Source organism: Dermacentor albipictus, chromosome 6, assembly GCF_038994185.2.
Source record: "Dermacentor albipictus isolate Rhodes 1998 colony chromosome 6, USDA_Dalb.pri_finalv2, whole genome shotgun sequence".
NCBI classification, from domain to species: Eukaryota; Metazoa; Arthropoda; class Arachnida; order Ixodida; family Ixodidae; genus Dermacentor; species Dermacentor albipictus.
In genome coordinates, this window is record NC_091826.1 from 100410633 (window position 1) to 100435137 (window position 24505).

At 48.2% G+C, this 24505-nt stretch overlaps 1 protein-coding gene across 2 annotated transcripts in view; it reads left to right on the top strand.

Annotated features, from left to right (window-relative positions):
- The window catches only part of LOC135913648 (calcium-activated chloride channel regulator 1-like), a 212359-nt gene that overhangs the window by 144007 nt on the left and 43847 nt on the right, over positions 1–24505 (top strand). For both annotated transcript variants that reach the window (XM_070520909.1, XM_070520910.1), the window contains exon 8: positions 22644–22928. In XM_070520909.1, the coding sequence (XP_070377010.1) occupies positions 22644–22928 (285 nt within the window). The remainder of the gene's footprint in view (positions 1–22643; positions 22929–24505) is intronic.

Below are 24505 nucleotides of genomic sequence, written 5' to 3' on the forward strand. Positions count from 1 at the left end.
GAGGCTGACAACACGCCCTCCGACTCCGCGCTATGACCAACGCGCTCAACGCACGCCTACTCGACGCCCGATGTATCGTCGTGACACACGCCAGGAACCAACCCACTACACTCGGGAAAATGATAATATCCGCTTCATCGACGAACAACCAAGGTTTCGACCTCTCCCGGTGTGTTATTCCTGTGGCGTCCCGGGTCATATATCGCGGTTTTGCAACCAGCGTATGACCACGTGGTATGGCCAGCCCTCAGAGTTTTCTCGGCCCTCCGAACGGTCACACGCTGCCCCGTGGCCAGCACACGTATCATCTGGCGACGAGTATTGGCTCAGCGGCTCCCGGAATCGCTCCCCGTCATCTGACAGGAGTTTGACACCCCCACCGCAACGTCGTGCTCCCCGTTCTCCCTCACCGCGGCATCGCACCACGTCCCCTTCGTCACCGGAAAACTAGCTAGCGCGGCCGATGGAGGTGAGGTCGCTGGAGACGTGCTACTGACAGAAATACCTCCTGTGTTGATGCTGAAAAACAAAGTGCGCGTGCTTGTAGATAATGTCCCTAAGATGGCTCTGATGGACACAGGCGCAACAATTTCCGTCATGAGTGTCTCTTTTAAGCACGTGTTAGGGCGAAAGGTTTTGTTTAAATGGGACGAAGATTCAAAGTTCTGAGGAGTGAGTGGTGAGCCATTGCGACCTATTGGTGTGTGTAGTGCTGACGTATTTTTGGGAGGCCATGTTATTACGACAGAGTTTGTAATTATTCCTCGGTCGGCTCATGAAGTTATTCTCGGCATGGACTTCTTGCGGGAGTGTGGTGCTACTGTCGACTGCCGCACAGGAAATGTATTCTTAAGTGGTAGGATTCCATCAGGACTCCTGGAGAACCCTGTAGATCGCGAAACTACACTGTGTGTTTGTGGTGATACGGTCATACCTGCATCATCTACCGTTTGCGTTCCCGTTGTCTGTTGCGGCGCCGATTCCGACTGCTTCGAAGCTACCGTAGAACCGATGCACTTTAACTGTATGAAAAAGAATGTGTTGGTGCCACATTGTGTGGTGTCGATCAAAGGTGGACGGACTGGCTTATGGACCGTAAACTGTTCTAAGGAGCCCGTTATACTATCAGATGGCATGAAATTAGCCTTCGCCAGGGAACACGCGTCCTTATCAGTGGCTGAACTTACGGATGTGCCGAAAGAACCTCATGGCCACAGTTCGGAAACGGCCCTTTTGTCGATGGTAAATAAATCGCTCAGCAAGAGTGAACGCCGAACGTTAGTGGGTGTGCTTTCGAAGCACGTTTCGGTATTCGACTTTGCGCAGAAGGACAATATACCTGCAATCCCTGCGTCTCGAACGCGCCATACCATCAACACGGGTTCGGCAAATCCGATTAGACAAAAGCCATATCGTATTTCACCATCAGAGCGCCAGATTATGAACGAACAAGTGCACGAAATGATGAAAAAGGGAATCGTACAAGAGTCAGCAAGTCCGTGGGCAGCTCCAGTGATTCTTGTTAAAAAATAAAGACGGATCTTGGAGATTTTGCGTCGACTATCGCCGTTTGAATGCTGTAACAAAAAAGGACGTGTACCCACTCCCACGTATTGATGACGCAATAGACTGCCTTCATTCCGCCTCTTACGTTTCCTCAGTAGATTTACGATCCGGCTATTGGCAAATTCCGATGCATCCTGACGACAAAGAGAAGACTGCCTTTGTAACCCCTGACAGGCTCTTCGAATTTAATGTGATGCCATTTGGATTGTGCAACGCTCCGGCAACTTTCGAGAGATTTATGGACACTGTATTGCGTGGCCTGAAGTGGAACGTCTGCCTGTGCTACCTCGACGACGTCGTCATCTTTGGCCGCACCTTCAGCGAACACAACTCGCGTCTGGATATTGTCCTGAACTGCATCAGAAACGCTGGTCTAGTGTTAAACTCTAAGAAATGCCACTTCGGAGACCGCCAAACCCTTGTGCTTGGGCACCTCGTCGACAAGGATGGCATCCGCCCTGATCCCCAGAAAACAGCAGCCGTTCAAGCGTTCACTGCACCGCGCTCTGTCAAGGAGCTCCGTAGTTTTCTGGGGCTTTGTTCCTATTTCCGCCGATTTATTCCTAAATTCGCCGACGTTGTGTATCCGCTGACATGCCTGCTACGGAAGGACACCCCCTTTGAGTGGACTCCGGAGTGTCACTATTCTTTTCATCAGTTGAAGTTCCTGCTGACGTCACGACCGGTTCTTCAACACTTCAGTCCTTCAGCTCCGACAGAACTCCATACAGATGCCAGTGGCATAGGTATTGGTGCCGTCCTAGTTCAACGCTACGGTGACCGCGAACACGTGATCGCATATGCAAGCCGCTCATTAAGTAGGCCCGAGCATAATTACACTGTGACGGAACAAGAATGCGTCGCGGTAATATTTGCGGTTCAGCGGTTTTGTTCTTACCTGTATGGACGCCCCTTTACAGTGGTCACCGACCACCACTCATTGTGTCGGCTTGTGAATCTTCGTGACCCTTGTGGCCGCCTTGCGCGCTGGGCACTCCGACTGCAAGAATACAGCTTCACCGTCTCTTATAAGAGTGGTCGACGACACGCTGATGCGGACTGTCTCTAGGGTATGCCACTTAGTACTACGGACTGTGAAGCCGACGACTTCGATCACCTCGTGGCTTCTTTGTCGCCGCGTTTTCCAGACGTCGACTGCTTCAAAACCGAACAGCGAAAAGACGGTAAATTAACACCGCTCTTCACCGCTACGACCGCCTCGACGACAGCAAACCATTTCTGTGTACGTGATGGACTCCTCTATAAGAAGAACTTTTCCAGCACTGGCGCACGTTTTCTCCTAGTGGCGCCGGAGAGCCTTCGCACCGCGATTCCGAGTGCTATGCACGACGACCCTACGTCTGGCCATCTAGGTTCGGCGAGGACGCTCTACCGGATTCAGGAACGCTTTTATGGGCCTGGAATGCGACAATCTGTTGAGACGTATGTGGCCAGCTGCATGCAGTGTCAGCGCCACAAACGGCCATCTACTGCTCCAGCAGGTCTTCTGCAGCCGATCCCGCCTCCAAGCACGCCTTTCCAACAAGTGGGCATTGACTTCGTAGGCCCATTTCCAAAATCAGCCAAGGGAAACCGTTGGATAGTTGTTTGCGTCGACTACCTCACACGCTACTGCGAGACGGCGGCAGTGCCCTCCGCAACTGCCACTGACGTTTCAACATTCCTGCTGCAATATGTGATCCTGCGACATGGTCCGCCTCGCGTGATCATCAGCGACCGTGGACGACAATTCACAGCAGACGTCGTACAGGAGCTGCTTCGTATGTGTGGTTCCCACTTGCGTCACTTGACACCATACCATCCAAAAACGAATGGGCTTACGAAGCGCACTAACCGAACAATTGTAAACATGCTATCTATGTACATCCGACCGCAAGAACTGGGATGACGTACTGCCTTTTATCACGTACGCGTTCAACACCAAGCACGAGACCACCGGCTATAGCCCTTTCTTCCCGCTGTACGCACGGCCACCCCGGTACAAAATCGACACTGTTTTCCTCTTCTGCTGTCACGAAAATCCCACTGTCGCCGAGACTCTGCCTCGCCGAAGAAGGTCGTCGTATTGCTCGTTTGCGCACTTTGGCATCGTAGGACAGATCAAAAGCACGCTACGACATTCGCCACCGTCCGGTAGCCTATCGCCCTGGTGATTTAGTCTGGCTGTGGACTCCAGTACGGAAACGCGGGTTATGCCAAAAACTTTTGGCCACCTATGATGGACCGTTTGTGATTATTAACAGACTCACGGAAGTCACGTATAACATAGCTCGCCTCACGGCGAGTGGTAGAAGAGCTGCCAAGACACAAGTGGTCCATGTCGCCCTCTTGAAATTGTTCACGTCAAGACACATGGATTAACTCGCCCGGCGGGCTTCGTCTGCGACGAGAGGAATGTTACGCATGAAGAAAACGAAGACCAGTGAACGTGCTTGCGGGCCCGAGTAGAGGAAGGAAGAAGAGGACGACGCTCAGTTGATAAACCAGCCGACCGCTCTTGCGCTCACCTTCGCGACTTAAAGTAAACGGTCCCCTGCATCCGTAAGGGTTACAAACGGTCTCCTTCACACGCAACAAAAAAAAAAAATATATATATATATATATATATATATATATATATATATATATATATATATATATATATATATATTGTTATGGTTAATGTTAAACCGGCTGTATTTAAGGGACGAGATTGATGGTGAAGTCAAGATGGCATCCCGAGGCTGCACACGCTAACGTCTTCTTCCTCTTATGCTCACCCAGCTCATGCTGTAGCAATCCCCGGTTGCCAGACGAAGCCCGCTGGGCAAGTCCAAATCACTCGGAAAGCGTAGGGTGAAACCGCTTAAGACGGGCAACAGGTACTAACTGGGTCCGGCTAGACCGACGACCAGCGGACGTCAAGCGTGCTACCACGTACATCAAGTCACTCAAGCGATCTACAATGATGAATGGGCCCATGTACTGGGGCAAAAACTTTGCGCATAAGCCACATTTACGTTCCGGAGTCCACCAGCACACAAAGTCTCCTTTAGCGTACGAGACAGACTGGTGCGGCTGTCATAGCGCTCTTTCGATCGGTGTTGCGATGCCACAGTACGAAGGCGAGCGATACGCCGGGCTTCTTCGGCAAGACAGAGCGTCTTGGCAACAGAGTACTCGTTGTGAAAGTCAAACGGTAGTATAGTGTCAATACAGCTTAGCGGTGAACGTGCGTAAAGGAGATAAACAGGACTGTAATCGGTCGTCTCATGCTTTGCAGTATTATAAGGATAGGTGATGAAGGGGAGTACGTCATCCCAGTCCTTGTGATCGGAAGATACATACATGGCCAGCATCTTAGTTAGAGTTCTGTTCGTACGTTCCACAAGCCCATATGTCTGAGGGTGATAAGGCGTTGAATGACGGAACTGTGAACTGCAGAGACGAAGCAGTTCTTCCACAGCGTCCGCAACAAACTGACGACCGCGGTTGCTAATGATGACACGAGGGGAACCATGTCGAAGAATAATGAATCGAAGCAAAAACGTTGCAACGGTCACAGCTGTTGAAGATGGTACGGCCGCCGTTCCCGCGTAACGGGTCAGATGGTCGGCACATACGATCAACCATCGGTTGTCATTAGATGATCGGGGAAATGGGCCCAGAAGATCGATACCCACTTGTACAAATGGCAGGCGAGGCGGCGGCAGAGGTTGGAGAAGACCTGGCGGAGCGGTCGTAGGGCGCTTGTAGCGTTGACATTGCTCGCAACTGGCGACGTAGTGCTTGACTGTCCCGCATTTTGGGCCAGTAAAAACGCTCCTGCGTCCGGTTCAAAGTTCTGATCAATCCTAGATGGCCAGAGCTCAAATCGTCGTGCATGGCTCTCATTATGTCCGTTCACAGACTCTGCGGCAGCACCAGAAGGAAGCGTGCGCCTTTAGCTGAATAATTGGTCTTATAAAGCAGGCCGTCGCGGACACAAAATCGACCGGTGGCTCCAGGGCGCGATGCGGCTACAAATAGAGGTTCCAAACTAATATCATTTTCCTGCTCTGCTTTGAAAGTCGTCGAGTCTGGGATTGTAGAAAAAATGGGAGCAAAACAGTCATCAAAATTGTCTGCGTCACACTCCGTCGTCGTCAGAGGAAGGCGGGAGAGACAGTCCGCATCTGCGCGGTGACGCCCGGACTTATAGAAAATAACGAAGTCGTACTCCTGCAGTCGAAGAGCCCAACGTGCCAGTCGTCCACTCGGGTCACGGAGATTCACCAACCAGCATAACGCGTGATGGTGAGTAACGATAGTGAACGGGCGTCCGTAGATATAGGGCCGAAATTTGTGGACAGCGAAAACAGCTGCCAAGCATTCTTGCTCGTCCACAGTGTAATTGCGTTCCGCCTTAGTCAAAGAGCGACTAGCATAAGCCACAACGTGGTCAGCTCCGTCATGTAGTTGCACTAGTACGGCGCCGATGCCGATGCCACTGGCATCAGCGTGCACTTCCGTAGGTGCGGATGCATCGAAGTGACGCAATATGGGCCCTGACGTTAGTAGAAATTTTAGCTGGCGGAACGCGTCGTCGCAAGTCGATGCCCAGTTGAAAGGGACGGCTTTTGGGAGAAGACATGTTAGGGGGTACACCACGTGAGTGAACCTTGGGACGAAGCGCCGAAAATACGAGCACAGGCCCAACAAACTCCTCAACTCCGCACTTACATCGGTGCTTCGATGGAGCTGACTGCCTGAATCTTCCGTGGATCTGGCCTCACACCGTTTTTGTCGACCAGATGCCCAAGTACTAACGTCTCCGTTTCCCCGAAACATTTCTTGGAATTTAGGATCAAGCCGGCTTGTTTGACACAATCCAGAACAAGACTGAGACGGCTGTTATGCTCACTAATGTGCTGCCAAAAATCACCACATCAACGAGGTAGCACAAACAAATTTCCCATTTAAGTCCTCCGAGGATAGTTTCCATGAATCGTTCGAATGTTGCTGGCACGTTACAAAGGCCGAACGGCATAACATTAAATTCATAAATACGATCTGGTGTCACGAAGGCCGTTTTCTCCTTATCGTCTGGGTGCATAGGTATCTGCCAATACCCTGATCGCAAATCCAGTGATGAAAGTAGGCAGCGCAATGTGAACAATCGATGGCATCATCAATTCTAGGAAGTGGATACACATCCTTTTTGGTGACTGCATTCAGTTTCCTGTAATCTACTCAAAACCGCCACGATCCATCCTTCTTCTTTACTAAGATTACTGGTGCTGCCCACGGACTAGAGGACTCTTGAACAACCCTTTTCCGCAGGATGTCTTTCACCTGTTCAGCAATAACTGTCCTCTCTGTTGCAGAAACGCGGTAAGGCTTTTGCCGAATGGGATGCGCAGATCCGGTGTCAATTCTGTGGCGAGCACGAGAACGAGCGAGTGAAGCCTGCTTGTCGCCTTGTGCGAAATCGAATACAGAAAGATGTGCCCACAAAACTTCTGCGAGAGCGTGGCGCTCATGTGAGGGCAGCGCCTTGTTGATCATCCATAGGATCTGCTCTTGAAAAGTGCTTTGGTGAGGATCGCTAGTACGAGACTGCTCCTCCTCGCTTAGAACTGTTATGGAGCTGTAAGTAATCTCGTCAAATTCAGCGAGCTTCCTATCATGCGGAAGAACAGCAGGGACGCAAAAACAATTGAAAGCCCAGAAATTTGAGACGCCATTCATTACTGTCACGACAGAGCGCGGTACGAGTACATCTTTCTTTGTGCAGCTCGACGTAAGTGGCTGGACTTGCACGTCAAACGATGAAAGGTCGGCAGCAGCGAAGTTGACAGGGATACGTGACAGCGACGAAGGCGGCACCAGCAAATCTTTCGAAACAACACAATAGTTTTTCACTGGTAAGGATGTATCGGCAAGGGTCGCGAGAAGCGCGCTATTAAAAGTAATTTCACCTGTGCCACAGTTAACGGATGCACCACAATCCTGAAGAAAGTCAATCCCGAGAATCACGTCGTGAGTGCACCGCGGTAGTACGAGAAGTTATGTTTTAAGATCTTCCCCTCCGAACAAAACACTTGCAACACGAATACCAAGCGGAACTAGGCACTCTCCACTGACACCACGAAACGTCACACCACCATTCCACGGGAACATAACTTTCCGACCCAGCCTCTCTTTGAATGTCACAATCATGACGGAAACGGTAGCACCAGTATCCACTAATGCTGTTGCAGGTATACTATCAATTAACACACGCACTTTGTTCTTCACCATCATAATAGGCAGAGGAGCATTTGGCAGAGACGCAGACTGTCCGGCGACCTTACCTCCATCGGTCGCGCCGGCTAGTTTCGCGACGGCGGCGGTGACGCAGCACGTCGCCGTGGTGACGGTGAACGGCGTTGGCAACTAGTTGGGGGTGTCAGGCTGCGGTCTGAAGCTGGCGAGCCACTCCTTCTGCTATATTGTCGGAAGGTATTCCGGGGTAGCGCACCTGTGGTGTTTGCACTATCAGGGTCTGTCGGCCAACGGTCGTCATAACTGTCACGTTCAAAATTAGGCCAAGTTGGTGGTGGGCCATATCTTGTCTGTCGACGCCCGCGACAAAAACGAGGAATGTGTCCCGAGGCGCCACAGCTGTAACACACAGGCGATGCGCGACCGACGTTGTAAACCTCGGGGTCAACCCTGGGACGCTGTGCATAATAAATGCGATCTTCCGAATTCCGATTCGTGGTGGTAGCTCGACGAGTTCGTTGATCGTGCGTCACGTCATCGGGAAAGGAACGTCGGTGCTGTCGCAGCTGATCGACTCGACACTCGGCAACGCCAGGCATGGCAGACAAAGCGCACACAGCAGATGCATGTTCTTGAGGTTGGTTGGGAGCCCACCCAAGCTGTTCGACATCCGCCCCTTTGGTGTGTCTTTCAAGTTCTTAGCGAACCTTGCCTTATAGTTGCCGCAAATTGAAAACTGTAGTTGTCATTGTCTTCAACGCTTGCCACCGTTGTGACATTTGCTAACCTGCCGAACTTAGGCGTGAGACGGCGCAGCTTCAAGGCCTCAAATGTGCGGCAATGCTTGATGAGGTCGGCGACCGAGGCGAGACTCTCCTTTCCGATTAAATAATTGTACACATCCTCGGCTATGCCTTTTGAGAAGGTGTCCAACCTTGTCCTCTTCGGACATTCGAGGATTGACCGTTCTGCAAAGCTTCAGGATTGCCTCAATGTACGTAGTACAGGTCTCACCTGGGACTTGAGCGCGCTGAAGCAATGTCTGCTCCGCCCGCTTCCTTTTCGTGGTGGAATCGCCGAAGCACTCGGTAAGGTGAGTAAAGAAGCTGTCCCACGTTGTGCAGATATCTTCATGGTTCTCGAACCACACTAGCGCATTGTATGTGAGGAACAGAACCAGGTTGTCGAGCTGAGCCATGGGGTTCCAGCCGTTGTACTTGCTCACACGCTTCTAGTGGGTGAGCCATTCCTCCACGTCCTCGCCGAATTTTCCTGAGAAAGGGCGGGGGTCCACCTGATGAATCCAGGCGCCGGTTGTTTGAACTGGAGCTGCCAGAGAAGGCTGTTGGTCACCGCTGTGGGACATCGGGATCTCAAGTGGCGTTGGGGGCAGTCGAGCGAGGCGTCGGCTCCGGCGTGGTGTTTGCTGCAGCAGCTCCGTCGTCTTGGTCGAAGTACCCCGCACCTCCACCACAAAACTGTTACGGTTATTGTTAAACCGGCTTTATTTAAGGGACGAGATTGATCTTGAAGTCAAGATGGCGTCCCGAAGCTGCACACGCTAACGTCTTCTTGCTCTTCTGCTCGCCCAGCTCATGCCGTAGGAATATATATATATATATATATATATATATATATATATATATATATATATATATACTGTACGCGAGCAGAAGAGAAAGAGGCCGGCGGAGGATATATATATATATATATATATATATATATATATATATATATATATATATATATATATATAGCCTCGAGCGGCCATTTGTTCCAAGAAATTATGCCTCCCAACTACTCGCGGACAACATTCATCCCTTTCCACGTAAGTATGAGGCTCGGAGCAGGAGCTATGGCGCTTGAAAGTAATCTGGGGCCTGACGAACCAACCGACTGAGCTATCTTTCCAGGCAACATCCAAGGGTCACGAGTTCAAATCACCTGTCATGTTCCTTTTTTTTATCCCCCTTTTTTTCTTTTTTTTTCTTTATTTTTGACATCCTTTCCTTTATTTTATCACTGTACGGGAACCCTCCTAAAATTATAGATATCCTCAATTAGGTATGGCCACACATGTGCTGGTCATAAATACCAGGTTCTCTAGCCGAGTGCCATCCATGCCGTATAACAGAGCTCAGATTGGTCAACCTTGACTGATCAAATAGGGCACCACTGTAGGTTAAATGAGGCATACAACTCCTGCGGGACCCGCCGCGGTTGCTCAGTGGCTATGGTGTTAGACTGCTGAGCACGAGGTCGCGGGATCGGATCCCGGCCACGGCGGCCGCATTTCGATGGGGGCGAAATGCGAAAAGACCCGTGTACTTAGAATTAGGTGCACGTTAAAGAACCCCAGGTGGTCGACATTTCCGGAGTCCTCCACTACGGCGTGCCTCATAATCAGAAAGTGGTTTTGTCACGTACAACCCCATATGAATTTTTTTATATAACTCCTGCGGGGATGGTACAGTATCCGTCTCCCGTGCAAGAGGACCGTTGTTCAAACCCCGGTGCCGCGCAATTCTCCACCGGAAAATAAAAAAAAAACGTGTGTTGAGAAAACTGCACAAACAGGCCTGGAGTGCGGCCTGATCCCGGTGACCAGAACCGGTAACGCACTCTCTCACCAGAGCAGGATTGGCCACCCTGGTGCAGTACTTGGTCACAACCTCCTATATGAATACAACAATCAAACCCCGGCCCTCAGTCCCCAGCAGCTGCGAAGCAACTGACCACGGCGGCGGTTAGATCTGTGACGCTGCAGAGGGTGCTAAGAATACCTGGCTCCGGACAGGCCGCCATGGGAATCTGAACCTGGCAACGTTTAACGTTAGAACGTTATCTAGTGAGGCGAGTCTAGCAGTGTTATTGGAGGAATTAGAGGGTAGTAAATGGAATATAATAGGGCTCAGTGAGGTTAGGAGGACAAAAGAAGCACATACAGTGCTAAAAAGCGGGCACGTACTGTGCTACCAGGGCTTAGCAGAGAGACGAGAACTAGGAGTCGGATTCCTGATTATTAAGGAAATAGCTGGTAACATACAGGAATTCTATACCATTAACGAGAGGGTGGCAGGTCATGTTGTCAAACTTAATAAGAGGTACAAATTGAAGGTGGTACAAGTCTATGCCCCTACATGCGGTTATGATTACCAGGAAGTCGAGAGCTTTTATGAAGTCGTTAAATCGGCGCTGGGTAAAGTCAACACAAAATACACTATACTGATGGGCGACTTCAATGCCAGGGTAGGCAAGTAGCAGGATGGAGACAAGTCAGTGGGGGAATATGGCAGAGGCTCTAGGAATAGCAGAGGAGAGGTATTAGTAGAGTTTGCAGAACAGAATGATATGCTGATAATGAATACCTTTTTCCGCAAGTGGGTTAGTCGAAAGTGGACGTGGAGGATCCCGAATGGTGAGACTAGAAATGAAATCGACTTCGTACTCTGCGCGAACCCTGGCATCATACAAGATGTAGACGTGCTCGGCAAGGTACGCTGCAATGACCATAGGATGGTAAGAACTCGAATTAGCCTAGACTTAAGGAGGGAACGGAAGAAACTGGCACACAAGAAGCCAATCAATGAGTTAGCGGTAAGGGGGAAAATAGAGGAATTCCGGATCAAGCTACAGAACAGGTTTTTGGCTTTCACTCAAGAAGAAGACCTTGTGTTGAAGCAAGGAACGACAATCTCATGGGCATCATTAAGGAGTGTGCAATGGAAGTCGGTGGTAACTCCGTTAGGCAGGAAACCAGTAAGCTATCGCAGGAGACGAAGGATTTGATCAAGAAACGCCAATGTATAAAAGCCTCTAACCCTACAGCTGGAATAGAACTGGCAGAACTTTCTAAGTTAATCAACAAGCGTAAGACAGTGGACATCAGGAACTATAATATGGATAGAATTGAACAGGCTCTCAGGAACGGAGGAAGCCTAAAAACAGTGATGAAGAAACTAGGAATAGGGAAGAATCATATGTGTGCGTTGAGATGCAAAGCCGGCAATATTATTACTAATATGGATAAGACAGTTCAAGTGGCTGAGGAGTTCTATAGAGATTTATACAGTACCAGTGGCACCCACGACGATCCTGGAAGAGAGAATAGCCTAGAGGAATTCGAAATCCCACAGGTAACGCAAGAAGAAGTAACGAAAGCCTTAGGAGCTATGCAAAGGGGGAAGGCAGCTGGGGAGGATCAGGTAACAGCAGATTTGTTGAAGGATGGTGCTCAGATTGTTCTAAAGAAACTGGCCACCCTGTATACCCAATGCCTCATAACCTCGAGCGTTCCGGAATCTTCGAAGAACGCTAACATAATCCTAATCCATAAAGAAGGGGACGCCAAAGACTTGAAAAAATATAGACCGATCAGCTTACTGTCCGTTGCCTACAAAGTATTTACTAAGGTAATCGCAAATAGAATCAGGAACACCTTAGACTTCTGTCAACCAAAGGACCAGGCAAAATTCCGTAAAGGCTACTCAACAATAGACCATATTCACACTATAAATCAAGCGATAGAGAAATGTGCAGAATATAACCAACCCTTATATATAGCTTTCATTGATTACGAGAAAGCGTTTGATTCAGTCGAAACCTCAGCAGTCATAGAGGCATTACGGAATCAGGGTGTAGATGAGCCATATGTAAAAATAGTGGAAGATATCTATAGCGGCTCCACAGCCACCGTAGTCCTCCACAAAGAAAGGAACAAGCCCCAATAAAGAAAGGCGTCAGACAGGGAGATACGACCTCTCCAATGCTATTCACAGCATGTTTACAGGAGGTGTTCAGAGACCTGGAGTGGGAAGAATGCGGGATAAAAGTTGATGGAGAATACCTTAGCAAGTTGCGATTCGCTGATGATATTGCCTTGCTTAGTAACTCAGGAGACCAATTGCACTGCATGCTCACTGACCTGCAGAGGCAAAGCAGAAGGGTGGGTCTGAAAATTAATCTGCAGAAAACTAAAGTAATGTTTAACAGCCTTGGAAGAGAACAGCAGTTTACGATAGGTAGCGAGGACTGGAAGTGGTAAGGGAATACATCTACTTAGAGCAGGTAGTGACCACAGATCCGGATCATGAGACTGAAATAACCAGAAGAATAAGAATGGGCTGGGGTGCGTTTGGCAGGCATTCTCAAATCATGAACAGCAGGTAGTCACTATCCCTCAAAAGGAAAGTGTATAACAGCTGTGTGTTACCAGTACTCACATATGGGGCAGAAACCTGGAGGCTTACGATAAGGGTTCTGCTGAAATTGAGGACGACGCAACGAGCTATGAAAAGAAGAATGATCGGTGTAACGTTAAGGGATAAGAAAACGGGCAGATTGGGTGAGGCAACAAACGCGGGTAAAGACATCTTAGTTGAAATCAAGAAAAAGAAATGGGTATTGGCCGGACATGTAATGAGGAGGGAAGATAACCGATGGTCATTAAGGATTACGGACTGGCTCTCAAGTGAAGGGAAGCGTAGCAGGGGGCGGCAGAAAGTTAGGTGGGCGTATGACATTAAGACCTTTGCAGGGACAACATGGCCACAATTAGTACATGACCGGGGTAGTTGAAGTATGGGAGAGGCCTTTGCTCTGCAGTGGGCGTAACTAGACTGATGATGATGATATATATATATATATATATATACATAAACGAGAAGAAAAGGGGGTTAACCGAGGGACCCGATAATTATTAGTCATGTAATGAGAAGCCAACAAACACTGACACCAAGTACAACATAGGGGAAATTGCATGTGCTTAATAAATGAAATAAAGTATAGTAAATTAATGGAAATTAAAGTGGATGAAAAAACAACTTGCCGCAGGTGGGAACCGAACCCACAACCTTCGCATGTCGCGTGCGATGCTCTACCAATTGAGCTACCGCGGCGGCGTTTCCCCATCCACTTTCTTGGGTATTTATGTGTACTAGTAGAACCCTGGGAGTGTTAGCCAGCGCCCCCACTCACAGACCTTGGCGGCGGACGTGGAACGTCTTTTTTTGCCGCAGGCGTCACGAGAACGTGATCTTTACATATATATATAGATATATATGTAAAGATATACATATATATATATATATATATATATATATATATATATATATATACCCATTCAATACTCCTCAATACAACGGTTTCTTCTGATAGATTCTAAAATTCGCTCAATTCTGATACATTCATAAGGAACGATGGCAGTGCGGGATCGGGGAACAATTACCCTATGCTAGCGGTCCAGCAAAGCGTAGCACGAACATTCTCAGCAGTTCACCTTTCATGACGAAAATTAGAAATATTGCTGCTTTCTGTTCGCTACTCTATGAAAGCCGGTTCTTAGTACATTGGTTGGTCGAGCAGTTCATCTGAATTGTCTTTCTTTGCACGGCGACGAACGACGGTCGCAACTGTTTGCTAGCTAAACAGGTGAAGGAAAGAATGAGAATATTTATAATAAACTCTTGCTGACCAGTGGAACACCGAGTAAGCTCTAGCGATCTGCCGCGACTGCAGGCGTTCTCTTATTATTGAAGGCGTTGCAGCTTTCTTGAGTAGTAACACAGAAAAGATTTGCCCTAATGTTGAGGCTTCGCAATTATCAGTAGCAGTAACAAATTGGACATAATATACTTAAACGCTTATCTTTCACGAGTAGGCGCGCGTGCCAGTAGCTGACCGTTTTGAGCACGCGCAGATAAGTTTTGCGTGTTGCTTCGATGCCGCATCTATGCGGCCTTTCCGTCGATAAGCGGTGTTTGTCTTCGTTAATTCTTGCATGTATTTGCTAACACAGTGGCCTTGCCATAGCAATTATCCCTATCGAACTTGTCAAGACGCAGCTTTATAAAAAGCGCCTTTTGAAAAAAAGACAGCCGGGTAAGTTTTGAAAGTGTCGGCTTATCAGGTGCAGAGCTAAAGTTTCCAAACTGCCACTCTCGCAGTTTAGCAGGCAACCCCGTTTTCTAATGGTTTCTCTATAAAATGCATCTCCCGTGGAAACTTTGAACACACATACCAAATGCGTGGGAGTGCTGTGTAAGCTCAGAAGTATTACTTCGAAAAAGTTAGGCGCCTGTGGTCGGACGCTCAACGTCACCCATTCTGCCGAAGGAGGTCTGATGCACATCTCGTGGGATAACAGCTTTATTTTGTGTCCATGCTCTCCCTGTGCTTTTTCTTCACCTCAGGTATTTTTTTCCTCAAAATTCATCTTTTATTCGCAGAATAGCTGTAGAAGCTGAGGTTAATTTGCTATTTGCTGCATGTTATCCCTTCAGCAACCTACATTGATATTCAGTCTGAATATTAGTAGAGAGTGCGATAGAGAAACTGCTTATTGAGGTATACTACCTATTATTGCGTTAAAAAGGACCGGACGAAGCAGACTATTACTATACGCGTATTCTCCTAAATATTCGGAGAATTATATGCATGGCAGTCGTCTTGGTGCGAAATATATTATGTATAGCAATTATGTGTGCAGCGGTTATGCAATTGCTTTATGCAATATTTATTTATATTATTCTTTCTGGGGCATCACGTCCCAAAACCGCAATATATTCAGTTGTGTTGACGGTGAAGAACACAATAGCAAAACGGTGAATCGCGAACGAAATTCCTTGTTGGGCGAACTTGTGCCCACGAAAGTAAGTGGCACTCAAAGCTCAGCGACAGCGGCAATCGCAAACGCCGGTCGGAAAAATCTGTTCAGTGGGTTAAGCGGCGGATTTTATGCATGATTCGTCAAAGCTTCTAATGTAATCGCAGATGCCCGCATGCTTTTAGGAAGTACGTCTCGATTTGCGTTAAGCAAACCGTGAGAAACCGCAAGGCTTGCTCGGAAGAGACAATGCATAAAAATATTAAGAAAGTTCGAAGAAATTCCAATACGTGCAGATACGCCCTGCGCCGATCGAATACGTTTAACATTTCTTAGACGGTGAAAAGTGGTTTCTGGAGAAAGATAATCAACTTCACGTGTCAATGCCATCCTCTTAATTAGGCATCGTGCCGATGCTGCAAACAAGCAGAAGAGCCGAAAACATAGGCACCCGTAGTGAAGAAAAACAAGAAAACACCCATGAAACAAAGTCGCAAAGTTTGTGAAGGGGAGTACGATGGCTTAGGTCATACCTAGGGGATGACTTTAGCTCATGCACGTCCCCGCTTTGATTGCTACATGGCATCTGGCACAACCTCAATGTCAGTGTGCCAATACGTCGGATGATCTTTAAGGGGCCGACACAGCGTAACAAAAGGTTCCCTCAATGGCCTCTTTCGCGTAGCGGAGTCTAAACCCCAACACGGATACTGGGCTTGTGTTCCATGCAGCGTCGTCGAACATTGTAGCGTTCGCTATGCGGCCTTTGCTGGCTCTTCATGCGCAGGCACGCAATTTGCCATGCATCTTCGGCGCGTTGCAGAAAGGCGGTGACGTCGAGATTCTCTTTGTAGGTAACGTGTGGGAGCATGACATCGACGCTCCTCGTCGGATTCCTTCATTGACCTAGCTTAGGCAGCGTGATCTGCACTGTTTGTTGGATCGCCTTATGGTAAGCGATGGTTACATACGGAAAGACGCTGTCGCAGATTTTATGGCGGACGTCAAAGTGCATGGATAACATGTCGGCGAGGGTCTTAATCTGACGTTCCATAGGACCATTCTTCGGACGATCGTAAGCGGTTGTGCTGTAGCGATTTGATTGCACTGCAGGATGGCTTGTGTAAGCTTCGCCCTAACAGCAGTTCTTATGTCGGTGATCACGACTTCTGGGACACCATGTGGTAGCAGCGTGTTCTCGACAAAAGAATTCTACCTTAGGATAGCGCTCTTGTTTCAGCGTAGTAGGTAACGTAGTCGTTAGCCATGATTATTCACTTATTCCCAGTTGTTGACACCGGAAATAGCCCCATCATCATGATTCCGGTCTACTAAGTTGGTCGCAAGATGGCTGGATTGGCTGCAGTGAACCCGCTGCCCTTGTTTGTGGCATCTTCCGTAGTTGATTAGTCTTGGTATGTCCTTCGGTAGCGGGCAATGTCTCCGCTCATACGCGATCAGAAATATTGTTTATTGTATCCTCGATAGCGTACAATAGAATGAAAGATGTTCAGCGCTTGCATCAGCATGTCGGGCGTGCAGAACCTCAGGATGCGACGCTTAGGACCGAAGAAGGTGGTTGGTGCAGTTTGGTCGAAATTCAGTCTTTATGAAAGGTTGTCTTTGCAGCGAAAACAAAGACTATCTTCGCCAAAGTAGCCTAGGGGCAACGTTGCTGTTTCGTTCCAAGTACTCAGGCAGGCTCTTTAGCTCCAGGCCTGCTAGCTGCTCTCCAGCGAAATCTTCGGCACTGATTGTTCCCAGAAAATTGCCGTCATCATCGTTGTCTTCCAGTGGTGGATCAATGGGGACGCATGAACAACAGTAGGTGGAAAAGTGTTTCCGTCCGCCCTTGCAGACGAGGGTGGTGTTAAATTCCTGGAGTTAGAGACTCCGTCCGAGAGACGTGTCTTGAGGGTTCCTTACATTTTCCAGGGAACACGTGGCATGGTGGTCACGTATGACTAAAAAAAGCTAAGGACGAAATTTCGTGGTCGCCCAGATGACGGAAGGGCATTCTTTTCCCCTCGCTGAATGAGTGGCTTCGGCCTTCGAGACTGAGCGGCTAGGCCAAGCAGTGACCCTTTCAACTCCTTTTTTCCATTCGACTTGGACGGCGCCGAGACATGTTGCTTTATCGCTTCTCGTTCCGGCGTCGAAACCCGGTAACAGTCTTGACGGAGTGACTTAACGCTAAGGACGTCGGTGTTCGATCGATTTGGGTGAGCACTGACCGTGACGCCAGTTGTCGCTTTCGCTCTTCGAATGCTTCGCGGCGTTTCTCACTTGAAAGTGACGTCGTATTTTTTTACCTATTTGAATGACTCGCGAGGCGTCAAAAGCCTGACTAAGCGCCTCTTATATAGGCACACATGCCAAGAAATCAGCTCAGTCCTTTCTTGTCGGCGGGCTCTGGGAAGTCAGCCACGGATGATGTCTTCTGCTGATAAGTGCAGACTGTAGACCATGCGAAGGGACAGCTCAGAGCGTGCGAAGGGACACTTTTCCAGCTTCATTGAAAGTCCTGATTATTGGATGACGCCTAGTACCAAGCCACCCAAGTTGTTTGTAGGCGTTCCCTGAGAAGAGAACGATGTCATCCAACTAGACGAAACAGGTGTGCTACTTTTCAACCCTGTCAGTACCATGTCCACCACACGCTGAAACGTTGCCACTGCCGAGATACATCCCAATGGCATGACCTTGAACTCGAAGAGGTCATCCGACGTGGTGAAGGTGGCTTTCTGGCGGTCCCTCTCATCCACTTCTATTTGGTAATTGCCAGCTTTTGCCTTTAGGAATGCGAAATAAAAATCACCGCAGAGCTGGTGCTATGCATCATCTATCCGTCGGAGCGAATATACGTCCTGCTTCGTAATTTTGTTTAGCCTTCGATAATGAACACAGAGTTGCAGGCCTCCGCCCTTTTTCTTCAGCAAGACCACAGCAGATGCACGCTGGTCTTCCGAAGGCTGGATCATTTCCTCGCGTCGCATTTCATCATGCTGCTTTATGACTTCTCGTTCCCGCGTATCATCCCGGTAAGAGTGTTGACAGAGTGACCGAGCACATTCTTTCCTTATAATGCGATGTTTATCAACCGGAGTTTGTCGAATGCTTGGTGACATCGAAGAGCATTCTTTTTATCGCCAGAGAAGACTTTTGAGCAGTTGTGGCTTACTCATGGGAAACTCGGATTGATCTCGAATGCCGGTTCATGAAATATGGCTGTTGAGCCCGATGCAGAAGAATCCGAAAGAACAAGCAGATTGCTCGTTTCCGCCATTTGCTCGATTTACGCGGCCATCGTTTGCTTCCTGAGGTCTCTGTACCCGTGGTTAAAGTTTGTCAGCAATAGCTTCGATTTTTTCTCCATACAGTCGAGCGATTTGTCTTGCGACATGAATTACCGGTCTACCGCTGGATTTTTGTCACCCTCGAAGATGCATTCTACGCCTGTCTGTATTTTGGCGCTGACGGAAATTATGATGCTGGAGCGAGACGGAATGCTGACTGGACCATCATGCACACTCAAGACCTAGTGACTCAAACATCTCAGCGGCGATATCAAATGGTCGTTGAATGGCGTTATTGACTTGGATCTTAATTCGATGACTGCGTCGTGTGGGCCTATGAAGACCACGTTGAGGGTTACGGCCATTAAGCACTGTGCATGGTAATAATCGTCGCATGGTATGTTTGGTTATGCACTGTAATCCTTGCCTTGCAGATTCCAGTGTGCGTTATCGGGTGCCATCCAGCTGACTGGAATTGAGGGCCATCCCACGCATTCTTAACCTTCTTCAACTGGGTGGCGATGCGTCCACTCATGACGGAGTAATCAGCTCCTGCGTCCACTACCGCGGTAATGGCATGGCCATCGAGAAGCACATCGAGGATAGTAGTTTGTGGTCTTGCGTTACGGTTAGGTCGCGGCGTCGGATAACAGCTGCGCGGCTTTGTCTATTTGCTGTTACGTCTCGTCATGAGGTCTTCTCTTTGTGCAGTAGTCTTCAATGCGAGGCTTCCTGATGACGGCGGCGTTTCATTGCTACGTCGTCGAGTAGGAAATCATAGCGTCGTCTTAGGCGGAGGAGAATCTTAAGCATTTTGAGGGAGAGCAGCTACACCCCTTCCGGTTGCTACTTGAAGTTTTCCAGTTATGTGTTAGCTGACCGGCTTCAGACTGGGCCAGCACTTGGTCGGCACTCAGGTGACGGGTAGCGTCCTGGTGAAGGCGATGGTTAAATCGTCGCGGCCTCCACAGCATTGCGGTGAGGTATTCGGCGATATCACAAGGTCATGCTCTTGTTGTGGACGTGGTACGTCGACGTCAAATCCTCATGGTTCCATCTCTCGGTATGGGCACCGGTCACCGGTATGGGCACTTCTCCGCAGTAGTAGCACAGCGGTCGATGATCGGGCATGAGCGAAAACGTCCGTCTTCCTCGGGACGTTACCCGAGAGGACGGGTGGAAGGGGGGGTGGGGGGGGTGGCGTTTAGTTGTGGAACTGTGCCGTCATGAAGCTTTGACGTGAGCGTGGCTGAAGGACATCACCGCAGGCAAAGGCCGCATAGGTCATTGTTTCCTGATTAGACTGCGGCTCTGTTGAGACTGTTGGAGTTCCTCTCCGACTACGTCAGCAATTAAATTCAATTGGGCCTGCGACGTTGGGAACATCTGTCGTAGTTCTTCTCGCACAACTGCTCTTATTTTCTCGCGCAGCTCATTGAAGCAGAATGATGGAATGGCTTTGCTATTGGTATGAGGCAACAATTTCACTGTATAGAATGAATTTGTAGATTCTTGTCAATTATGGTTGCCTCTATCGTAAATTCTCACGTGGTCTTGGGAGGGTTTCACAAAAGTCGAAAGCGTGTCAGACGCAGTGTTCTTGCTTTGCCCTTGGCATGGCGAACCGAATTTTCTTGTCCTCAGGCATGCCGGGGTCCGCGCGGCGGAAGAGGCCGCTAATCTATTCCGTGTAGATAACGATGGTCTGGTCTTCTTCGGTAGCTCAACTCGCTTTCCAATAGAACATAAGGCATTTCCTTCCATAAGACACGAAGACCATCAAGAATTTTTCGCCAAACCAGTCCCACGCAGTCCGAGCAGCGTTATCCGGAGCAAACTAGGGACGGCACAGCTTGTCCTCGCTGCTACAGTTGTTGAACGTCGTGATCCTCTCCTTCGCCTCCACTCCGAATTCAGTGTTCACTCGATGATGTACCGTATGTCAGTCTCTCGCTTTGCCGTTGAATTACGAAGACGATCCTCGATCCGCCGTCAAAGCTCTGAACTTAGTCTTGGCCGTTCTGGTCGTAACGGGCAGGAGCCCGTACTCCGATGGGCAGGTTTTGTACTATGGGGCTAGCTCGTTGGTCGAGGGCAACGTCGGCTCTGCCTAATGGGTTCTGGCTTGGATCATGCCTTTGTGGAGAAGTCGGGCACATGAAAGCAAAAGCGACTCCAACATATGCCACGTTGTAGTGAAGGTTAAGAACACAGAAGGAAAACTGCGAATCACAAAACGTACTCGTTATTGGGCGAACCTGTACCCACAAAACCAGCGGAAATGAAAGTACAACGACAGCGACCAGCACAGTCAGCGATTGTCGAAGTCTCATCAGAGGGTGAAGCACGTCAGCTTTTATACATTACCTGTCGAACATTCCAGCATAACCGCTGATACTCGTGTGCTTTGTCAATATTTGCCAAATATTTGGCAATTCGCGTTGCACAAGAAATCAGATTACACAAGGCTCGCTTACGACAGACAATGGATAGGGCTACCAAAAACATTCGGGAAACTTCCAACACATGAGGCGCGTCCTGGGCCTACCAACTGTGTTTTGCATTTGTAAGCCGGCTATATGCGGTCGTTGGAGAACGATGAGCAATTTCACGCCACAATATGATGATGAGGCGCACCGAAGTGATGAGACTCCGAATCAATTTTGACGACCTCGGATTCTTAAGTAGGCACCCGATGCACGCGTGTTCTTTCACTTCGCCCCCATCCATATGCGGCCGCCTGGCCTGCATATTATGCTGCACCCTCATGCCGGTCACTGCAACACCGTAGCCATTACGCCACCACGTTGGGTATCATTTTCATACACACGTGAGAAACACCAGCAGGGAAATAGGCATAATTAGATTGCCGAACATAGATTTGCCCCGGTGTAAAGCATCCTCTCGTCTTGGGTCCCGCTTAGTCGCCTTTCACGCTCACTAGCAGGCTATTTGCCGTAGCGTTCCATCTGCTTGCTATCGCCCTTCCGGTACCGGCTTAGGCATTTTTCTTCTAGGTTTAACGCCTACTTTCTTGTTTCTACGTATGGCGCATGTGAAAGGGCGAAATCAACGGGATTGTAGGATCTGTTTCAAAGGCGCGCCAAGTGTTATCGCGGACAATAGGTCGTGTGTGTCCGTAGTCCAAATGACAGCTATAAGGCGTGCACGTAATGATTTACCTGCACATTCTTTCTCTGTTTTGCGAAAAGTGTTCTCTTGATTGACAAGTTTCTGACCAACTCGCGTTATAATGGTAGCCACCAAAAAGCTTCACAGAAGTCTCGCTAGCACTTCCTCCCGACAAGGTGTGGCAGGCATGGCAGAAATGTTACTTCTCGTGGTAACACAAAAAGTCAAAACCGCAGCGCACAGATTTAGTTAGAACCAAAGTTTTTAATTCGGCTTTGATGCATCAAATATTCTTTGCGACTATTAGTCAGGATAAGTAGACAAAACCATCTATGCGTTTTGCACAAATATAGCACATCACAAAGACACTCTTTCCTGTCTACGCTCAGGTAACACTTGGACCACGCCATGAGCGAAGCTTAACGTAATCAATGACCCTTAGAAGTACTCAGCTGCATTACCTTCATTCCCGCGATAACCACCCATTCAGTCAAGGAGATATATACGCACGAACCATAGCATGCCTTCAAGCATAGGCAAACATTTATTATGAGAAGAAAGAGAAAAAAAAAGCATGTGACAAAATTCATGCAACGCACACAACACTGCATGGCAAATGCTGAAAATGATGTTGAAAAAATTTTGAAATAGCTTTTTTTGTCTGGTGGCAATTTAGCCGGCAGAAATACCAACATAGTGTTTCCCCACACCCACAATGTCGATACTAATTTTTTATTAGTGGTAAAACGTGTGTTATTATTACACCCAGAGAATGTTTAAGCTGTATTTATTACGCGCAGGTTCTGAATACTCACAGTGAGAGTCCTGAAGGAGCAAGTATTGTTCTTTTGACTGATGGTGTGGAGAATGAGCAGCCCTACATTCATGACGTCTGGCCTCAACTATTAGCGGCAAAGGTCGAAGTTGTGGCAATGACGATGGGCGACAAAGCTGAAGAGAAACTTGAGAAGCTGGCCACGGAAACGAAAGGGCAAAGTTACTTTTTTCCTGACCGCCTTGAAAACCTGTCGAGCGCCTACATCGAAGCCAACAGCTCGGCGCATGAGCTCACACATCATCGATTGGTCAGTATCCTGTTATCTACGAGTACCCTGTACAACGAAAAAAATATAGCATGTCCTCACGCTTCATAGCCTTCGGGATATGTATTCTGTAAAGGGATAGTCATATATGTTCACAGAAGCTGTCACCCTCCTTATAATAGTTCTCTTTGTGTACAAATGAAGCATAAAGCTACACCAGGTAATGTAACAAGGGGAGTTAAGGATGCTATAGATGTGGAGAGGGGCAATGATTCTAGTGTTCGGTAAATCAGAGCGCTAAGTTAATACTGATAAATCCCCTTGTTCTCTCTGTCTACAGTCTTATGCCATGCCAACTCCCGTTGCAGAAGCAATTATGACAAAGAATGTATACGTATGAAGATGAACGCGTGCCGTGGAGTGTACAAGTTATTTATCGGTTAACAAATAATTACAAATTGTTCGTTTTCATTTCAGCCCCGGCAGGGTGAAACGAAATGCGTACTTTTTACGGTATCGTGAGATTATTGTCGCGCAGTAGTGACGGGGAGGAAAGCAACGAACTATGAGGGACGATACTAGCGCTCTTTTTTTTATTTTTTGTTTGTACCCTCAAGACTGAAATATCGCCGAAGGGAGTGAGTAAAAGCATATGCATGTAAATAACGAAGCGGCAAAGATGGTTAGTTATTACAGCAAAATTGATTAATCACTTGTATCCTGGAGTGATGATGTCTGATAAGGCTGAACGAAACTGAGTTATCCTTGATTGCGACAACTGCGCTGGGACGGTGGTTCCATTTCTGAGAGGTCCTACGAATAATTGATTCGTTGCAGGTTCTGGTGCGGCATTGAATGATTCCAACCTTATGGCTATGATTAATGCTAGATGAAATATGGTGGAAACACAGTTTACGAAATATGCAGATGCCCATAAATACCTAGGCGTCCACATAACCTCGTCACTTTCCAGGTCGTTGCACATCGATAAGTCAAATAACAATACTAGGCACATGCTAGGTTACCTTCGCCGAAATTTTTCTTCTGCTCCTACATCATTAAAATTATTCCTATACAAAATGCTTATTAGGAGTAAAATGGAGTATTGATCATCCATGTAGGACCAGCTCCTCGAAACCCTTATTCAATCATATGAACTAATCCAAACGAATGCCGCACTTTTCATTTACAGCAATTACAACCGCACGCCAAACGTAACTGCCATGAAAAACTCTTTGCTAATTGCACCTCTTTCAACATGGTGTAAGTGCATTCTTCGATCGAATTGGCTAAACCTGGAGAGTCTATAAATTGTTGCTGGTATTGTGAAATGCCTGATCGGCTGCGTGGGGCAATCAAGAACAAACGACGTGAAAAATTGACGAATGGATTCATGTTGCTCCCGGACAGTGCCCTTCCCCACATCGCTGATGTGGTTCGCACAAAACTGGCAAAGTTCAAGTTGGAAACGCAGTAACATCTGCCATAACGCACATACCTGTGTCCCTGGTACTTCCGCATTTTTGGGCCATTGAAGAAACAGCAGAAGGGAACCTGATTAGTGCCGGATGGTGACGTGAAATGGTCAGTTAGAGACTTAATAAGCAGCAACCCAAGGA